Source organism: Perca fluviatilis, chromosome 19 (assembly GCF_010015445.1).
Source record: "Perca fluviatilis chromosome 19, GENO_Pfluv_1.0, whole genome shotgun sequence".
Classification (NCBI taxonomy): domain Eukaryota; kingdom Metazoa; phylum Chordata; class Actinopteri; order Perciformes; family Percidae; genus Perca; species Perca fluviatilis.
Genome location: NC_053130.1, coordinates 15,057,198 through 15,071,828, shown reverse-complemented (window position 1 = coordinate 15,071,828; position 14,631 = coordinate 15,057,198). Strand labels below are relative to the sequence as shown.

General features: G+C 39.7%; 1 protein-coding gene across 1 annotated transcript in view; it reads left to right on the top strand.

Moving 5' to 3' along the window:
• col17a1b (collagen, type XVII, alpha 1b) overlaps nucleotides 1–14,631 on the top strand; it is a 31,282-nt gene that overhangs the window by 1,621 nt on the left and 15,030 nt on the right. Inside the window, exons 2-24 of the mRNA XM_039784930.1 lie at nucleotides 236–303; nucleotides 2,688–2,738; nucleotides 2,882–2,989; nucleotides 4,488–4,604; nucleotides 4,636–4,839; nucleotides 4,966–5,022; nucleotides 5,176–5,211; nucleotides 5,431–5,481; nucleotides 7,286–7,435; nucleotides 7,719–8,282; nucleotides 8,729–8,812; nucleotides 8,933–9,001; nucleotides 9,478–9,636; nucleotides 10,039–10,131; nucleotides 10,228–10,272; nucleotides 10,367–10,510; nucleotides 12,062–12,406; nucleotides 12,586–12,636; nucleotides 12,779–12,796; nucleotides 12,916–12,942; nucleotides 13,056–13,109; nucleotides 13,201–13,305; nucleotides 13,957–14,001. Of these exons, the coding sequence (XP_039640864.1) occupies nucleotides 249–303; nucleotides 2,688–2,738; nucleotides 2,882–2,989; nucleotides 4,488–4,604; nucleotides 4,636–4,839; nucleotides 4,966–5,022; nucleotides 5,176–5,211; nucleotides 5,431–5,481; nucleotides 7,286–7,435; nucleotides 7,719–8,282; nucleotides 8,729–8,812; nucleotides 8,933–9,001; nucleotides 9,478–9,636; nucleotides 10,039–10,131; nucleotides 10,228–10,272; nucleotides 10,367–10,510; nucleotides 12,062–12,406; nucleotides 12,586–12,636; nucleotides 12,779–12,796; nucleotides 12,916–12,942; nucleotides 13,056–13,109; nucleotides 13,201–13,305; nucleotides 13,957–14,001 (2,632 nt within the window). The 5' untranslated portion in view covers nucleotides 236–248. The remainder of the gene's footprint in view (nucleotides 1–235; nucleotides 304–2,687; nucleotides 2,739–2,881; nucleotides 2,990–4,487; nucleotides 4,605–4,635; nucleotides 4,840–4,965; nucleotides 5,023–5,175; nucleotides 5,212–5,430; nucleotides 5,482–7,285; nucleotides 7,436–7,718; nucleotides 8,283–8,728; nucleotides 8,813–8,932; nucleotides 9,002–9,477; nucleotides 9,637–10,038; nucleotides 10,132–10,227; nucleotides 10,273–10,366; nucleotides 10,511–12,061; nucleotides 12,407–12,585; nucleotides 12,637–12,778; nucleotides 12,797–12,915; nucleotides 12,943–13,055; nucleotides 13,110–13,200; nucleotides 13,306–13,956; nucleotides 14,002–14,631) is intronic.

Below are 14,631 nucleotides of genomic sequence, written 5' to 3'. Positions count from 1 at the left end.
CAGGATGTTCAAGGGAAAACTGTAACAGTTAAAATATTACATTGTGGTTTTTAAAATATGATCATGAGACATTTTTCTGTCTTGTGGAATCTCAAATTGATGCAGTAAACATCAGATACGAGCAGCCAAATGGTTGCTAAGATGCCATTAAAACCACAGTACCAAGGAATAAACAGACTTTTAACACCATTGGCGCAGTTGCATGACCGTGGTCAACATGTTATCATCATCTCAGCAGATAAAATGGGATGGACGAGTTAACGAGACAGATGGACTTCTCAGGAGGCTTGTCAGGAGAAAAGGGTGAGATTTCTGTATTTATTTATGATGTTTTGAAAACGAGTCTCACCAAAAAGAACACGAGTTAAAGGGTTGGTTCACCCAAAATCAAAAAAGAAAAAAACAAACACTTTTTCACAATTGTTGAAGATGTATGCATATATTTTGGGTTTTATTTGCAGAGTTTTAGAGATATCTGCCACGCAAATGTCTCAGGCCATGCAAATGTCTCCGGCCACGCAACCACCTCCGGCCACGCAACCGCCTCCGGCCACGCAAACGCCTCCGGCCACGCAAACAAACTGGAAAGATGTCTTTTTTGAAAACAACACAGACCTCATTGTGGCAAGAGAGATAAAAATATGATTTCTCAATTGAAAGCTTAATGACAGATTGGCGTGATGTAAACTCTGTATTTAAAGACCCCAAAACACATATGCACTTATTTTCTTGGTTGATGGCTTTTGTCTCTCTTTTTCGAGGGCTTACTATCACTAACATCATGGCATGCCTTCCCTGGTGTCGGTTTCCATTTCTGTTCCTCGCTCTCAGGGTGTAAGTCATCCTCCAGGTTTTCCCCCAGTAGTCATAACTGAATGTAAAAGGACAGCTCATCGTGGCCTAGTGACTTCTAACACGGAGAAGGATGGGGAGGCCAAGGAAGGCCTGATTTTATGTTTGACGCTAATTGAGAAAAACATTTAATCAGCCATCCTGTTATGCTAACGTTTGTTCTCTTGTTTTTTTTTTTTAATGTTACCGCTCAAAGAAAGTTAGTTAAGTTTATACATGTATCACTTTTCAAACTTTTGTTACGAGTTGTACTTTACCGAAAGGACAGAGAGAGAAAAGAAAAGATAAGATAATGTGATTTGGATACAATTGTTAAAAAAAGAGAGTTTTATGCACTGATTTGGCTTCTCCTGGACTTTGTTAGAAGTTGTTTCAAAGTTGAGGAGCAACAGCAGCAAAAGTATGATAACCTTTAGTTTTAATAAACGTTGACTCTGAAACAAACAGTAGTCCCTAAAAGGGAAGAGGAGGAGGAGTAGGAGGACAGGAGCAAGGAGGCAGCATGAAATTGAAATGGAATTTACGTTATCTGTAACCGTTAAAACTCAACAGGCTGCAGCTGGAGAACAAGACACCTCCTAGTGGCCGGAGGGTGTTATTAGTATTCATTATCTACACCCACTTCAATAGAACCCATGACAAGATTTACACAAACTTTATTTAATGAATTTCCCACACTTTATTTATATTTAGCAAATAGTTTACCGGCCTATGTATCAAGAGACTAAAGGGACAGACACATAAACATGAATAAGTTCACAGCACGCATGGCCAAGTTGAGGTTGAAGATTCATTATTGACCTTAAAAATAGAAGTTTAACAAAAAAAAAAAAAAAAGAAAAAAAAAGAAATCTGACCACAAAGAACCACTAACTGGAAATCTTCCAGAGCATTCGTAGAGATGGTTTAGCTGTTATTCCCCATCTCATAATAACAACTACGCCATCTCCATGACAACTGCAGCAAAGTCTATCCACAGATGAAGGCCTTTAGATCAGGCTGAAAGCTCAGGGAAAAGTGTGTCTGTAAAAATCAAAGCTGTGTTATTTTAAACACACCTGAACATGACCTAAAACTAACAGGTACACATGATTACTGTCTACATTCAGAGATGTTAGTACCACTTTCTAATTACGCACCTTTTATGAAGGGCATTTAAATGGTTAGTAAATCATTTATGGTACTAATGCTTTATAAATCAGTTATAAGCCATTAATAAGAACAACGTTCAGGTTGAGGAAAATCTCTTTGGCTGGTGAGTCATTAATATTCAAGTGATTACCAAATGTCTTACTTTCTAATAAGCCATCAAGTCTCTTTACTGATACATGTTAGTAAGACATTAGTAAGAGGCTGAAAGTTTAATAAGAGTTCTTATAATGATCATAATAGTAATCCATTAAGTAGGTACTAACTTTTCTTATTAAATTGATTGTGGTTTAAGAAGGTCAGAGGTCCTCTTGATGACTTTTTAGATAAAGAGTTAAAGCAACTGTCCTGCTGGAGGAGGATAAACACCGACCTGGCAAGCTAAACGTTATTGTTATTAATGGCTTATAACTGCTATATAACCCCTTATTAAATGATTTGTTATCCATGGATTAAGCCATTTGTTTTTGCATGTAAATGCTGTATTAGAAAGTGTTACTGAAAGTGTTACTACGGCGCCACACTGGTGGTAAATCTGCCAACACTCTATTAATAAGTCACATTATTTTGGACTCTGGAAGCATGAAAATCATCACCATGCCAGTCATTCAACACTCCAGTCCACACCTGTAGATAACCCTCAGGATAATACAGCAATCCTTTTCTTTCTTATTTTATGTGCTCAGTTGTGACAGAAACTGTAACCTCCACGACCAGACTGACTTCTCTACCACCAAGTGAGTGCCTCTTTCTTCCTGTCATGCTTGCTTTAATTATAAACCAAACACATAATACAATAATTATAGCCGAGCAGTTCTAAAGGAAGTAGCCGATGAGTAACAGCTTCTCCTTGTTTTGCTTTGTGTCTTCTCGTTGCTAGAGGGAACCAGTGGATCAAATCACAGGAATATGTCCAGCAGTGCTGGAGGGCTGGGCTTGGAGAAGAATGTCTTAACCCAGAACAGCAGTGGAACTTATTTCTCTTCATGTGAGAGCAAATTTCCACTCTTGGTCCAAAATTGGGAAGTTGTGGGTTCTTCTCCGGACAAGTTTTGAGATGCTGAATGTTATATTTTTAACCCTCAGTAGAAAGAAAGAGAAGTTCTAATTTTGATTTCGTTTCACATCACTTGCAGTTTTTAAGAGCTTCCAGACACTTTTTATTTGACTGGTATACTGGTTACTTTATAAATTAGGATTTTTGTACACAAAATGTATGAATAGCTTATAAAATATATATGCCCAACATTATACCTGTACTCAATTAGAGCTGACACAGTTAGTTTGTTAATCAATTAATCCACCAACAGAAAAGTAACTGAGAGAGTGAATTGATGATCAGTTGAGTAAAAATGGAAAATATGTATTGGTTCCAGCTTGTCAAATGTGAGGATTTGCTGATTTCTTCCTTGTAATTATTATTATTATTATTATTAGGCCTATTTGTCCAGTAGTAAAAAGTGGGAAAAAACAAACAATGTGAATGTGTCAGAAGTTTTACAAACCCAACGATCAGTCATCGATGAATTGAGAAAATATTCATAATAAAATCATTAGGTGCAAAAACTTTGTTAAAAAATAGCTCTACATCAATCAACTTCAACATTGAAATGCGGCTTGCACATTAACACATGAGTAATAATAATCTAATGATATAATCTATAACAGAACCAGTCACATGGGCCATTTTTCTGCATTGCATACTTTACCTTTAATACTTTAAGCACATTGTTCTTTTACTTAAGTAGCATTTTCAATGGAGGACTTTTACTTGATGGAGTATTTTTACAGTGTGGTATTACTTGTGCTTAAGTACAAGGAACCAAATACTTCCTCCACTTCCCATAGCTTCCAAGAGAGAAACTAAAACTGTAAATTCTTCTGAGGTTTCCTGCGAAGAGCTGTGTAATTTGGTACTAATTAAAAGGAAAATGGACACAATATTGAATTGATACATCCAATGACCTATAGTCAGCAGAACATGCAAAAATGTTAAGGATAAAGTTTAACACATATGGAGAGTTAAGTTTCCAATAGTATATAAACAATTACTCAGGTTTTCAATGGATCTGTGTTTACAGTCATTAATATTGTTCCTTTATGGAGTTTTCTCTGCAAATCAATGACTATTCATAAACCTGACGCAACTGATTAAACACACATACATTTTGTAGATCTTTTCAGGAAATGCATGGGAAAACTATTAGCAAATAACGGGACCTGTGAAATAAAGTGCTTTTTATACTGTTGATTAATTTAATGCACAATGCATCATACTGTCATCATATGTTTTGTTATGCATTAAATATCATGGAAAAGTAAATACAGCTGTCAAATAAATGTAGTGCATTAAAAGCTACGGTATTTCCCTCTGAAATGTAGTGGAGTAGAAGTATAAAGTAGCATGAAACGGGGATAAACATGTTTGTGTGGAGATGATCCAGTCGCAGGATATCCAAAATAACTTGCTTGCATCATCCCTCCAGCCTCTGTAGGTGTGAACACCAGCAGCTTCAGCTCCTCCTCAGGAGTTTACCTAGGAGGAGACTCCACGGGAAGAGATGATGGAGGGGGGCTGTACATAGACGGAGATGGGTATGGAAGCGGAGGGAGGAGGAGGAGGAGGAGGAGGAGGAGGAGGAGGAGGAGGAGGAGGAGGAGGAGGAGGCGGCGGCGGCAGCAGAGGCGGCAGCAGTTATCTCGTGAGCTCGGTGTCAAAGGTCAGGTCCAGCTCGTCGGGTGGTGCCAGGAGAGCGCAGACTGCTGGCTCAACAGGAGGCCTGTCGCCAGCTTTCCGGGAGAGGAAGACCATATCCAGCCGCTCAGGAGGTTATGATGGTGAGATCCTGTTAATCAAACAAGTTGGCATCAGGGGCGCCTGAAACAGAAGCTTGAAAATGGAAGGAAACTGTTGTGCTGGGGGTGCTGTTAATACCTCTACTGCTTTTGTGTTTTCTTTTCTAGGAAGTTCGAGTGGTAATTCCTCCCCAGAGTTTACACGCAAAGATTATGGAATCTATTGTAAGTGAGAGTGACAGCTATATGGGATTATATACTTTCTGATTGCAATAGTTTTCCAGCTTTATCCTCATATGTCTGTGTGTGTGTGTGTGTGTGTGTGTGTGTGTGTGTGTGTGTGTGTTTATGCTTTTTTTCTGTCGGTTTTCTTTCCAGGCTCCAACACCACAAGGGGGAGGAGCGAAAGCAGAGGTATTTAATAATAGTTTTTCCCCTCTTCCCTTCATTATATCTGCCCCATCTACATCTGAGTTGTCCTGGCTTACTTTTTTATTGAATCATGATTCCTTTGTCCATTGTGTGTGTGTGTGTGTGTGTGTGTGTGTGTGTGTGTGTGTGTGTGTGTGTGTGTGTGTGTGTGTGTGTGTGTGTGTGTGTGTGTGTGTGTGTAATTTTAAATTTTTTTTCCAGAGAGTGAGATCAGAGCCAGATTACAAAGTGCCTCTCCCACCGCCGGCAGATGTAAGACCATTTGAGACACATTGATCCATTTGCTGAACATTATGCAATTCCTCATAAAGCAACAAAGCATCTTTTAGTTGAGTGTGTTTATTAACCCATGGACAGAGAAAGATTTCACTGCAGGGTCACTTATGAAGTATGTTTTTTGAATTATGTTTCTGTCAAATGCTTTGGCTCAGCAAAGGACATTCCTTCTCTTCCACCTCTGACATGAATGCTAACCCCCATGAAATCTCAACTAGTAACACATGTGCAGTTCCCCCAGACAGAAGGTGTGCAGTACACCAGCACAGAAAGCAAAAAAGCACAGCAAGAAAAGCGTGAGAATCAAACAAAGGGGATCATGGGTTTGTTTGCATTGTGTTCATGTGGGGAAGAAGTGAAGGGGCAGATTTGTGGTGGCAACAATGGCACACATGAGTCACTGTTTGCAGCACCACCCAATTGAAACAAAACAGTGGAGAGTCAGAGTTTTACAGACGCTGGTCGCTCCCTCTGCTGACTAGAGTGCATAACTGCTATTGTTTAATCCGCATTTTTTAACAGTTAGTCATTCTCTGCCACTTTCACCCCACCTCAGGCTCTTTCAGCAGTGGTGGAAGTACTTTTACTTTAGTAGAAATAGCAATCCAACAGCATGCTGTACTTAAGTCCAATTTTAAGGAACGTGTACTTTCCATTTTATGCTACTTTACACTTCAAGTTACATTACATGTCATTTTAGCTGACGCTTTTATCCAAAGCAACTTACAATTGCTACTTGTATGCATACATACTGTATGTCAGAGGCCACACGCCTCTGGAGCAAGGCGCAATAGTACTGGGGTCTTTAGCTTTTAACTGAACTTTGAATCATAACGCTGCACAGAGTGGCTTCTTTATCGGAACACACACACACACACACACACACACACACACACACACACACACACACACACACACACACACACACACACACACACACACACACACACACACACACACACACACACACACACACGGTTATAGCGTGTCTTGCTCAGGGACACATTGGTTGATGTATCGCAGTGGGAATTGAACTCAGATCTCCCACACCAAAGGCATGTGTCACATCCACTGCACCATCACCACTACAAGTTCAATACATTTCAGGGGGAAATGTTGTACCTACTTTTTACTCCACTATATTTATAATAGTTACTTTAAAGAGTTTACACACAAAACACATGATTAGGTCATAGAGTATGATGCATTGATCAACCTACCCCAGCAGCATATTAATTAGTTCAAAATTATTCCCACCTCCACCAGCTACAATATTAAAGGTAATACTAATCCATTAATCAAATATAACACAGCTGTTATGATTCTGCTTTTTACTTTTATGATTGAAGGACATTTTTCTGCTCATACTTTTGTACTTCTACATGAGTATAATGACTTTTAATGTTTGCTACTTTTACTTTTTAAGTAAAAATTCTCAATACTTCCTCCACCTCTTGTGAAAATACTTCATTACAAGAGCATAAAATGAAAGTTTTACAAACATTCTATGTGTTACACAGTTTGCTTTCCAGCCTGAAACTCCTGAACACTTTTTTTTTCTTAATTTCACTGCTTATGTAGTTACGGCTGTAAAAAATGTATTAGAGTAGGCCTAGAAGTAGCATGGAAATTAGAAGTAGCTTACAGTACTTAAGTTAGTGTACACTCCAACACTGACTTTCAGACTGAACTTCACTAAATCGTGCACCAAAATGAATTGCTCATAGATATTGCCGTATTGTATTTGGTGAGCATTGTTTGTGCGACTGTGGTTTTGCAGGGACGGAGCTGGATGACGTGAAGAAGCTGCTGAAGGGACGCTCCTGCAGCGTCAGCCCCACTCGCTCCTCCAACGCCTCCATCACTCTGCCTGTCCCTAAAAAGACCAGCGTTAAAACCCAGACCATCACCTCTGTGACCTCTCAGTCGGGTATATACCCCCACCAGAGTCGCACACATGCACATACTTTACATGCACAGACTCCTTGTCTCCTTCCTAAAGACTTGTGGTTTAAAATGGCCTCTTGTGTATTAGCATGACATTTAGGTGACAGGTTTCCTGAAAGATAAATGTGTTTCTAACCCAGATGTTTAAAATGACTTACAGTATCTCATTTCCCGTTATGGACAACAACACACAAGGAATACATGTCAATGTGTTGTTATGCATGAAAGGAAGAGACACTTACATTTTTGTCTTTTCTCTACTGCAGGTTCAACTTCATTTGGCTCTGGTGTGAGATCAGGCGGGTTCCACACCATTGATACATCAGGCCTGTATGATACCGGTCTGACATCTGGGCAGTTTGATACTGGTGTCAAATCAGGCCAGTATGATATCTCTCTGAAATCAGGCCAGTATGATACTGGTGTCAAGTCAGCCCAGTTTGATACTGGTGTCAAATCTGGCCAATATGATATCACTGTGAAATCAGGCCAATATGATACTGGTGTGAGATCAGCCCAGTATGATACCAGTGTAAAATCAGCCCAGTATGATACTGGTGTGAGATCAGCCCAGTATGATACCAGTGTGAGATCAGGCCAGTATGATACCAGTGTGAGATCAGGCCAGTATGATACCAGTGTGAGATCAGGCCAGTATGACACGCTGGACGCTACACTTCCTACTTTCTCTTGGTCCACCTCCACGCTGCCCTCCCCCTCCACCACGGTTATCGCTGGCAACACCAGCGGATACACATACCAGGCCGGCACCAACAACATGGCGGGAGGATCGTCGCCGCTCAGCCTCACCTCACCCTCGTCCCTGTCAGGTGAGACCAAACATCCCTTGAACATTACCTGGTACCTGCAGGTGAAATGTGGTCTTATTTGTAATGTAGTCAGGAATTGTTTTGCTGATGGTTTTGTCTCTACTAGCTATATTATGTACTGTTTATAGACACAGTAAGACATAAACAAATATGCAAATGAGCAAACAAGCACATGTCCTTGTGTTACTATTACTTTTTATAATTTGTTTAATTTTAATTCTTTTTTTTGTATGTCTTTGTATGTCTATGGTTTTTTTCTTTTCTTTTTTTCTTGTTTCGTGAATATTTGGTATGTCACGTGTGTGTGTGTGTGTGTGTGTGTGTGTGTGTGTGTGTGTGTGTGTGTGTGTGGTTGTGTGTGTGCGTGTTTGTGTTCATTTTGCTAAATGAGCATTTTATGAATTAATTTTGTTTCATCAAATCAAACCCTGCATGTCTATTTACAGTTTACGGCTTTCAGAATAATCTGGCTCCCACCTCTCCCAGTGTGCTCACCACCAGTGGAGGCAACGTAAATGCTCATCTAGGAGGTACGGCAGCATGTTTTCCAACAGTTTCCACAATATCTTGACACTAGGAAATATTTTGCACTCAATAATAACACAAAATAGCACCTTTCTTACGTTCTTACTGTGTGTTTGCATTTACAGGTTATGGCGTTCAGAAGAATTTGTCAAATGGTGGCGGTTTCGTCAGCAGCAGCAGTGGAGTTTCTACAAGTAAATTCACCAAGTGATTCATAGCCTATAATCTGATTAAAAAAGTTATCACAGTTCTCAAACTTTAAAGCTTTAGTAGTGTCATTTTTTATATTAATGAACGTCTGTTACATTCGAGCCATTGCCAAATTAGTTGCTACAAAGCTAATTAAGACTATCAGCTCCACACAACTCTCTCTGTATTTGTCAGTATGGCTATGTTCAGAAGATTGTGTTGTCCGGTGACTAGATTAAGGTAATTACCTTTTCTGAAGAGTCCATCATGTTTTTTAATCCTCCGTGTCGTTCTTGGCTACTAGCAACTGCATGGAGGATGGGCGCGTGCACGATCACGGAAGGCTGTGTAATAATGACAACAACACTGTCGGACGCGCCAACAGTGTTGTTGTCATTATTTAGAATTCGTCATGGGGGCATCAGAAACTATATGCACAATAGCTTTAATGATTTCTGACTATGTTTTTTGTTGTTGTCAGCCACTAGATCCCAAACTGATGATTCACTTAAGAAAGACTATAAGTACCTGATCTCTGAAAAGGAGAACGCTCCAGCCAAGAGGGAAGCAGAAATGCTGATTTTGGCTAAAGACAGCGGGAAGCAGTTCACCAGCAGCAGCATCACGCAGATGGGAGGAGGTGAGTCAGCTACTTACTGCCTCCTTCTGAAGAAACATTGAATTTTCTCTCACCCTAAAAGAGGTTCTCAACTTTTTCTGCACCCAATTTTCCCATGACCTCAACAGGTTGTAAAGCATACTTATATAGTATACAGCTATACTGTTTTACTGTACAGTTGAACTGTACTATCACCTTTATCAGTATTTATTTGTTTACCTCTTCCTAGTCTTAGGGACAGAAAATGAGATATTTTCAAAGATTTTCTTCTCTCTATCTTTCTTCTTCCTTCTCTCTTTAAATTCAAGATATTTGCTTAATTATGTACTGAGTTGTTTTCCTTTTATTCCTATCTAGCTCTTAAAGAGCTGTGTTTTTCTGGTTCTGCTTGTAAAATACAAAAAAGTATTTCTAATTGTACAGGGTCGCTGTCAGGAGATTCAATAAAGAAAGAGAAGCTTATTTCAAGCTACAGTGAGAAGGCGCAACTGAAGACAGAGACAGGCAACTCTTACTGTGAGTGGTCATTAAAAACATCTCTTGAAAACTAAAACAAAATGATGAATTGATTATTGAAACAAAATATGTGAGCTTTATTAATTTCTTCATCAGATGGATCATCTGGAGTGGTAATGAAAGACAAAGCCACCTATGCAGGTAATTGTGATTGCATGTATTTTGATATTTACATTAATGATGATTGTTTTAATGTTTGAAAGTGAGGATTTGACTCTTTACTCTCCATCTCCAGAGATTCACAGAGACAGCGGCATCTTTGGAGGTGGAGGACTGTGCTGCTGCTCCGACTCGTGTTGCTCCTGGTGGAAATGGCTGCTGGGACTTCTCCTCCTCTCCCTGCTCCTGCTGGGACTCCTGTTTGGGCTCATTGCACTCGGTAAGGCTGACTTATACAGCATAATGAGATTTAATAGGGAACAATAAAAAATCTCCCCAAAGATAAAACCTTGGGAGTCATGGGAAACTTTCTGGTGCTGCTCTGCAATGAAGTGCCCTGGGAGTGACTGTTTTTGAACCAATAAAATGTGTGTTTCGGCTTTTACAGGCTGGTGAGCATTATTTCACAGTGCTGCTAAGAGCTGTGAGACACTAAAAGTAATCCCCTCCCTGGAAATTTGATCTGTGGGTACTGTCCCACTGCCATAAGGTCGGTCTGGCATTCATTGTCAGTGGAGCAGCTCCAGAAATGGTTGCTTGATGACATCAGAAACTTCAGTTTTGTTTTGAGTTGTTGATCTGTATTTTTCCTGATAGAAATGTGATAAAAAGAGAACCTGGAAGTTGCAAATGTTAGCAACTTGCACGTAAGCATGTGCACGCCAAAACCTGTTGAGCAGTTACTGACTAATTATTTGATAGTGTAGATCCTGTAGAGTACATAGAGTATTATGTACTGTCTTCAGGATCAGTTTTGTATCATTCAGTCAGAAAGTACACAATGTTCAACCGCCAGTTCAACTCGCTCTGTGGTAGGTTAAAGGTATAACCAAAAACTTTATATTTTAAGGTTTTTGCTAATTCTTTTTCAGTGACATACAATATAACATATTAAGTTAAATATGAAATGGTATTAAAAAGTTTGTGAACTTCCAAAAAATTCAGTTTAGAAATCAAAGAAAAAAGAAAATTCTTGTAACTCCAGAACTTGCCTGATAATGATCATGTTTTTAAACTTTCTTTTGTATCAAAGTAATCCAGTGATAGTTGGCTATACATCATGGGTACATTGCAAACAGGAAATGATAATAGCTAATTTGGCATACAGGTAATGGTGCCAGTTTGCCAACATTTTAAATATAGGCTAAAAACTGGGGCTCAAGTTGTAGCCCACAGCTAACTGACTCCAGTGTCTCAAATTTCAGGGGGACTCCACACTGTCAGACTGTAAAAATCCTTCCTTTATATTTTTAGCTAATGAGATTTTGGCAGTATGTGGTGGTAGGCCCACCATCAGGGGGATTAAAGGGTACAGATGACCCCAGATGACTGAGGGAGGCTTTATAAGGGTGGTAGTGAACTACAAGCTAACTGTTGTCTATTCATTTACACACTGAATTAAACATGAAAATAATAAGGATTTGGCTTTGATCTGTGATCACATTTGTATCTAATGGTTAGGGTTACTATGTATAATATTTTGTAATCAAATGTTTTGGAGTCAGACAATGTTGTTTTTTAGGGGATTGTTGTTATTTGGATTAATTATATAGTACAGTGTTATGTATACACTGTATATAAAATGTACTTGGGTTGCCCACCCAAATACAACCCCGCCATATTCTAAAGATAGATTTGATATATTGATTATTTCAATTGTACTTTTTACAGTCTGCTTGGAAATTCAGTTGATTGAAAAGTCAGTCAGAATGGTGCATTCAGGTTCTGAATTGTATGTTAATCTTACAAAACTCTGATGTCCCTTCCTCAGCTGAGGACGTGAGAAAGCTGAAGAATCGAGTGGCTACGCTGGAGGAGGCGTCCTCGGTGACTTCTGCCCGTACCAGCCGGATGTCAAGTTCTAACAATGACATCAACAACTTTGGGGCGGATGGAGGGGTGGCTGGAGCTGCAGTGGTATCCGCTGGAGGTGGAGGTGCTGGTGCTGATGCTGGTGCTGGTGGCTCCACTGGCAGAAATGTCATTGAAGGTGGTTCTGCTGGCACCAGTGGGACCACCGGAACCGGTTTGAGCGGAGAATACGTAAACGTTGCCAATCTTCAGATAACCATCCAGAAGATGTTAAAAACTGAAATGGAATCACAGTCATACAAAGGTAGGCTAATGTACACATATATACTGACTACATGAATACATGCATGCACACACGCACGCGCACACACACACACACACACACACACACACACACACACACACACACACACACACACACACACACACACACACACACACACACACACTGCATGTTCATTGAACTTTTGTTTTCTGTCTCAGATTTTATAGCATCGTCAGTGCAGGGAGAGAGAGGGCTGCCTGGACCTAAAGGTGAAATTCAAATATTATTGTCAATTTCAAATATTATTTCTTTCATAAAATCTAAACATTTTCCCTTTTTTAAGTTAATCAACAGGAATTGTGTTTAATGTATACTCATTTATATATATATATATATTTTAATTCTTTTCAGGGGACCCTGGATCTAAAGGTCGGGAAGAAATTCACTTAGTGCTAGAAATCTTTTTATTTTTCACTTGTAATACATTTCTGTATGTTTGTCAGCTACTTTGCACTTTCATCATAATATGTATGTTTTACTAATCACAGGAGATTCTGGTTTCCCTGGACTTCAAGGTGAGAAATGATGGCTAATATTTTCATTGAGTCATTACCAATATTTGACATTTTTTCAGGACTGTTTTGTGGCAGCGAAGTGTCATTTTACTGACTGTGACCTTTGACCTCAGGTGCTCCGGGACATGCAGGACCTGAGGGTCCAAAAGGACAGAAAGGAAGCCAAGGTACAGAGAACACTTCAGTTCAAACTACTTGATGCAAGTACACTGCTTAGCCTATTAACAGTGAGACATTTACTTATATGTAAAATATCAGGTGATCATGGACTGGATGGGCAAGCAGGCATCAGGGGTCGTGAGGGCCCGCCTGGCCCCAGAGGTGAGGCAGGACCTCCAGGCTTTGGAGCGAAAGGTGACAGAGGTAGGATTTAGATTCCCAGCAGTAACACAACCTTTGCAGGGTTTTCCCTGCCATTATAAGTCTTAGGTGCAGCACCTGAGCCATTTTTGTCAGCACCTAAACCCGACGGCCAACCGTCGGCAGAAAAGGCAGTTGGACTGATCAGTTGGCTCCTGTCTCTCAAAAAAGTGCCTCAGAACACATCGAAGCAACGCCGACTTGAGTGTACATTCTGCGTGTGTGCAAAACGTAATACACCTCCATAATAGCAGGTGGCGCTAATCTGTATTGTTGCCCAAAAAATGAAAACAGGATATAACCGCCGATAATCGGGTTGGTGTGCCAGAGCCTTAAGATTAATGAATGTGAAACGAGGCAAAAAAACGCGAAAAAGCATCAAACTAACTAAAAGACTTTTCTCAGATCAAATGATTGTAGTTGGCCTTCTTTAGCAAGTTTTGTCTTTGAGCTTTTTGAGTGTTATTGATTATTATCTGCTCTAGCATTTTCTTGAGGAAAAGCCCCTTAACCCCTCCGACAAATATGCGCAGCTAAGTCTTCGATAAACCCAGGGAAAACACTGCTTTGTGTGTCTTAGTGCTACTTATTATAACACAACAATGTCTATCTTAAAAGTGTCACTACAGGATCTCATGTGTTTGGTTTGTGCAGGTGCTCCTGGGGATCCTGGGCCTGTTGGCCCGGCTGGACCAAAAGGTGAGATCACTGAACATTGTGTGTTTTAACATCAGAATACCGTTGGTTTTACTTGCAGACAAAATGTGCATCTGTAACAGTTTGTTTCCTCATGGTGTATGAACTACAAATGGCACCAGGTGGCAGCATAGAGTCAATTTGTGAATTAAGCCTCCATATTGTTCAGTGAAAAGCAAACAAGAACTACCTTGACGTAGATACATACAGCAATTAAGAATAATAAAATGCCCCAAATGATGAATTTTAAGTTCCTGCTGCTTCTTCTAGTTGTTAGAAAACCATATCACAGACATTTGTACACACGTGGGGTGTGTTCAATGTGAAAATGTTTTTCTCTTACTTAAATTACAAGCACCAACAGCATTAATTCAATGCTTCACATAGCACCAACGCTTTGCAAAAATATGTTCTGTGTCCCTCCTCATGAATAAAACTGTCTATAACTCTCTAACTGCTGACTTAAACGTCATAATTATGCTACCTATCCTTGTGTTCTGTTTATAATAAGAAAGTAACCAATTTAAACATCAAATTCAGAAAGAAAAACACATTAAAAAAGTGCTGCTTAATTCTGTCTTTAAAGATAATGAAGCATTTATGTATGCATGTTTCACGTACACATATAGAGTA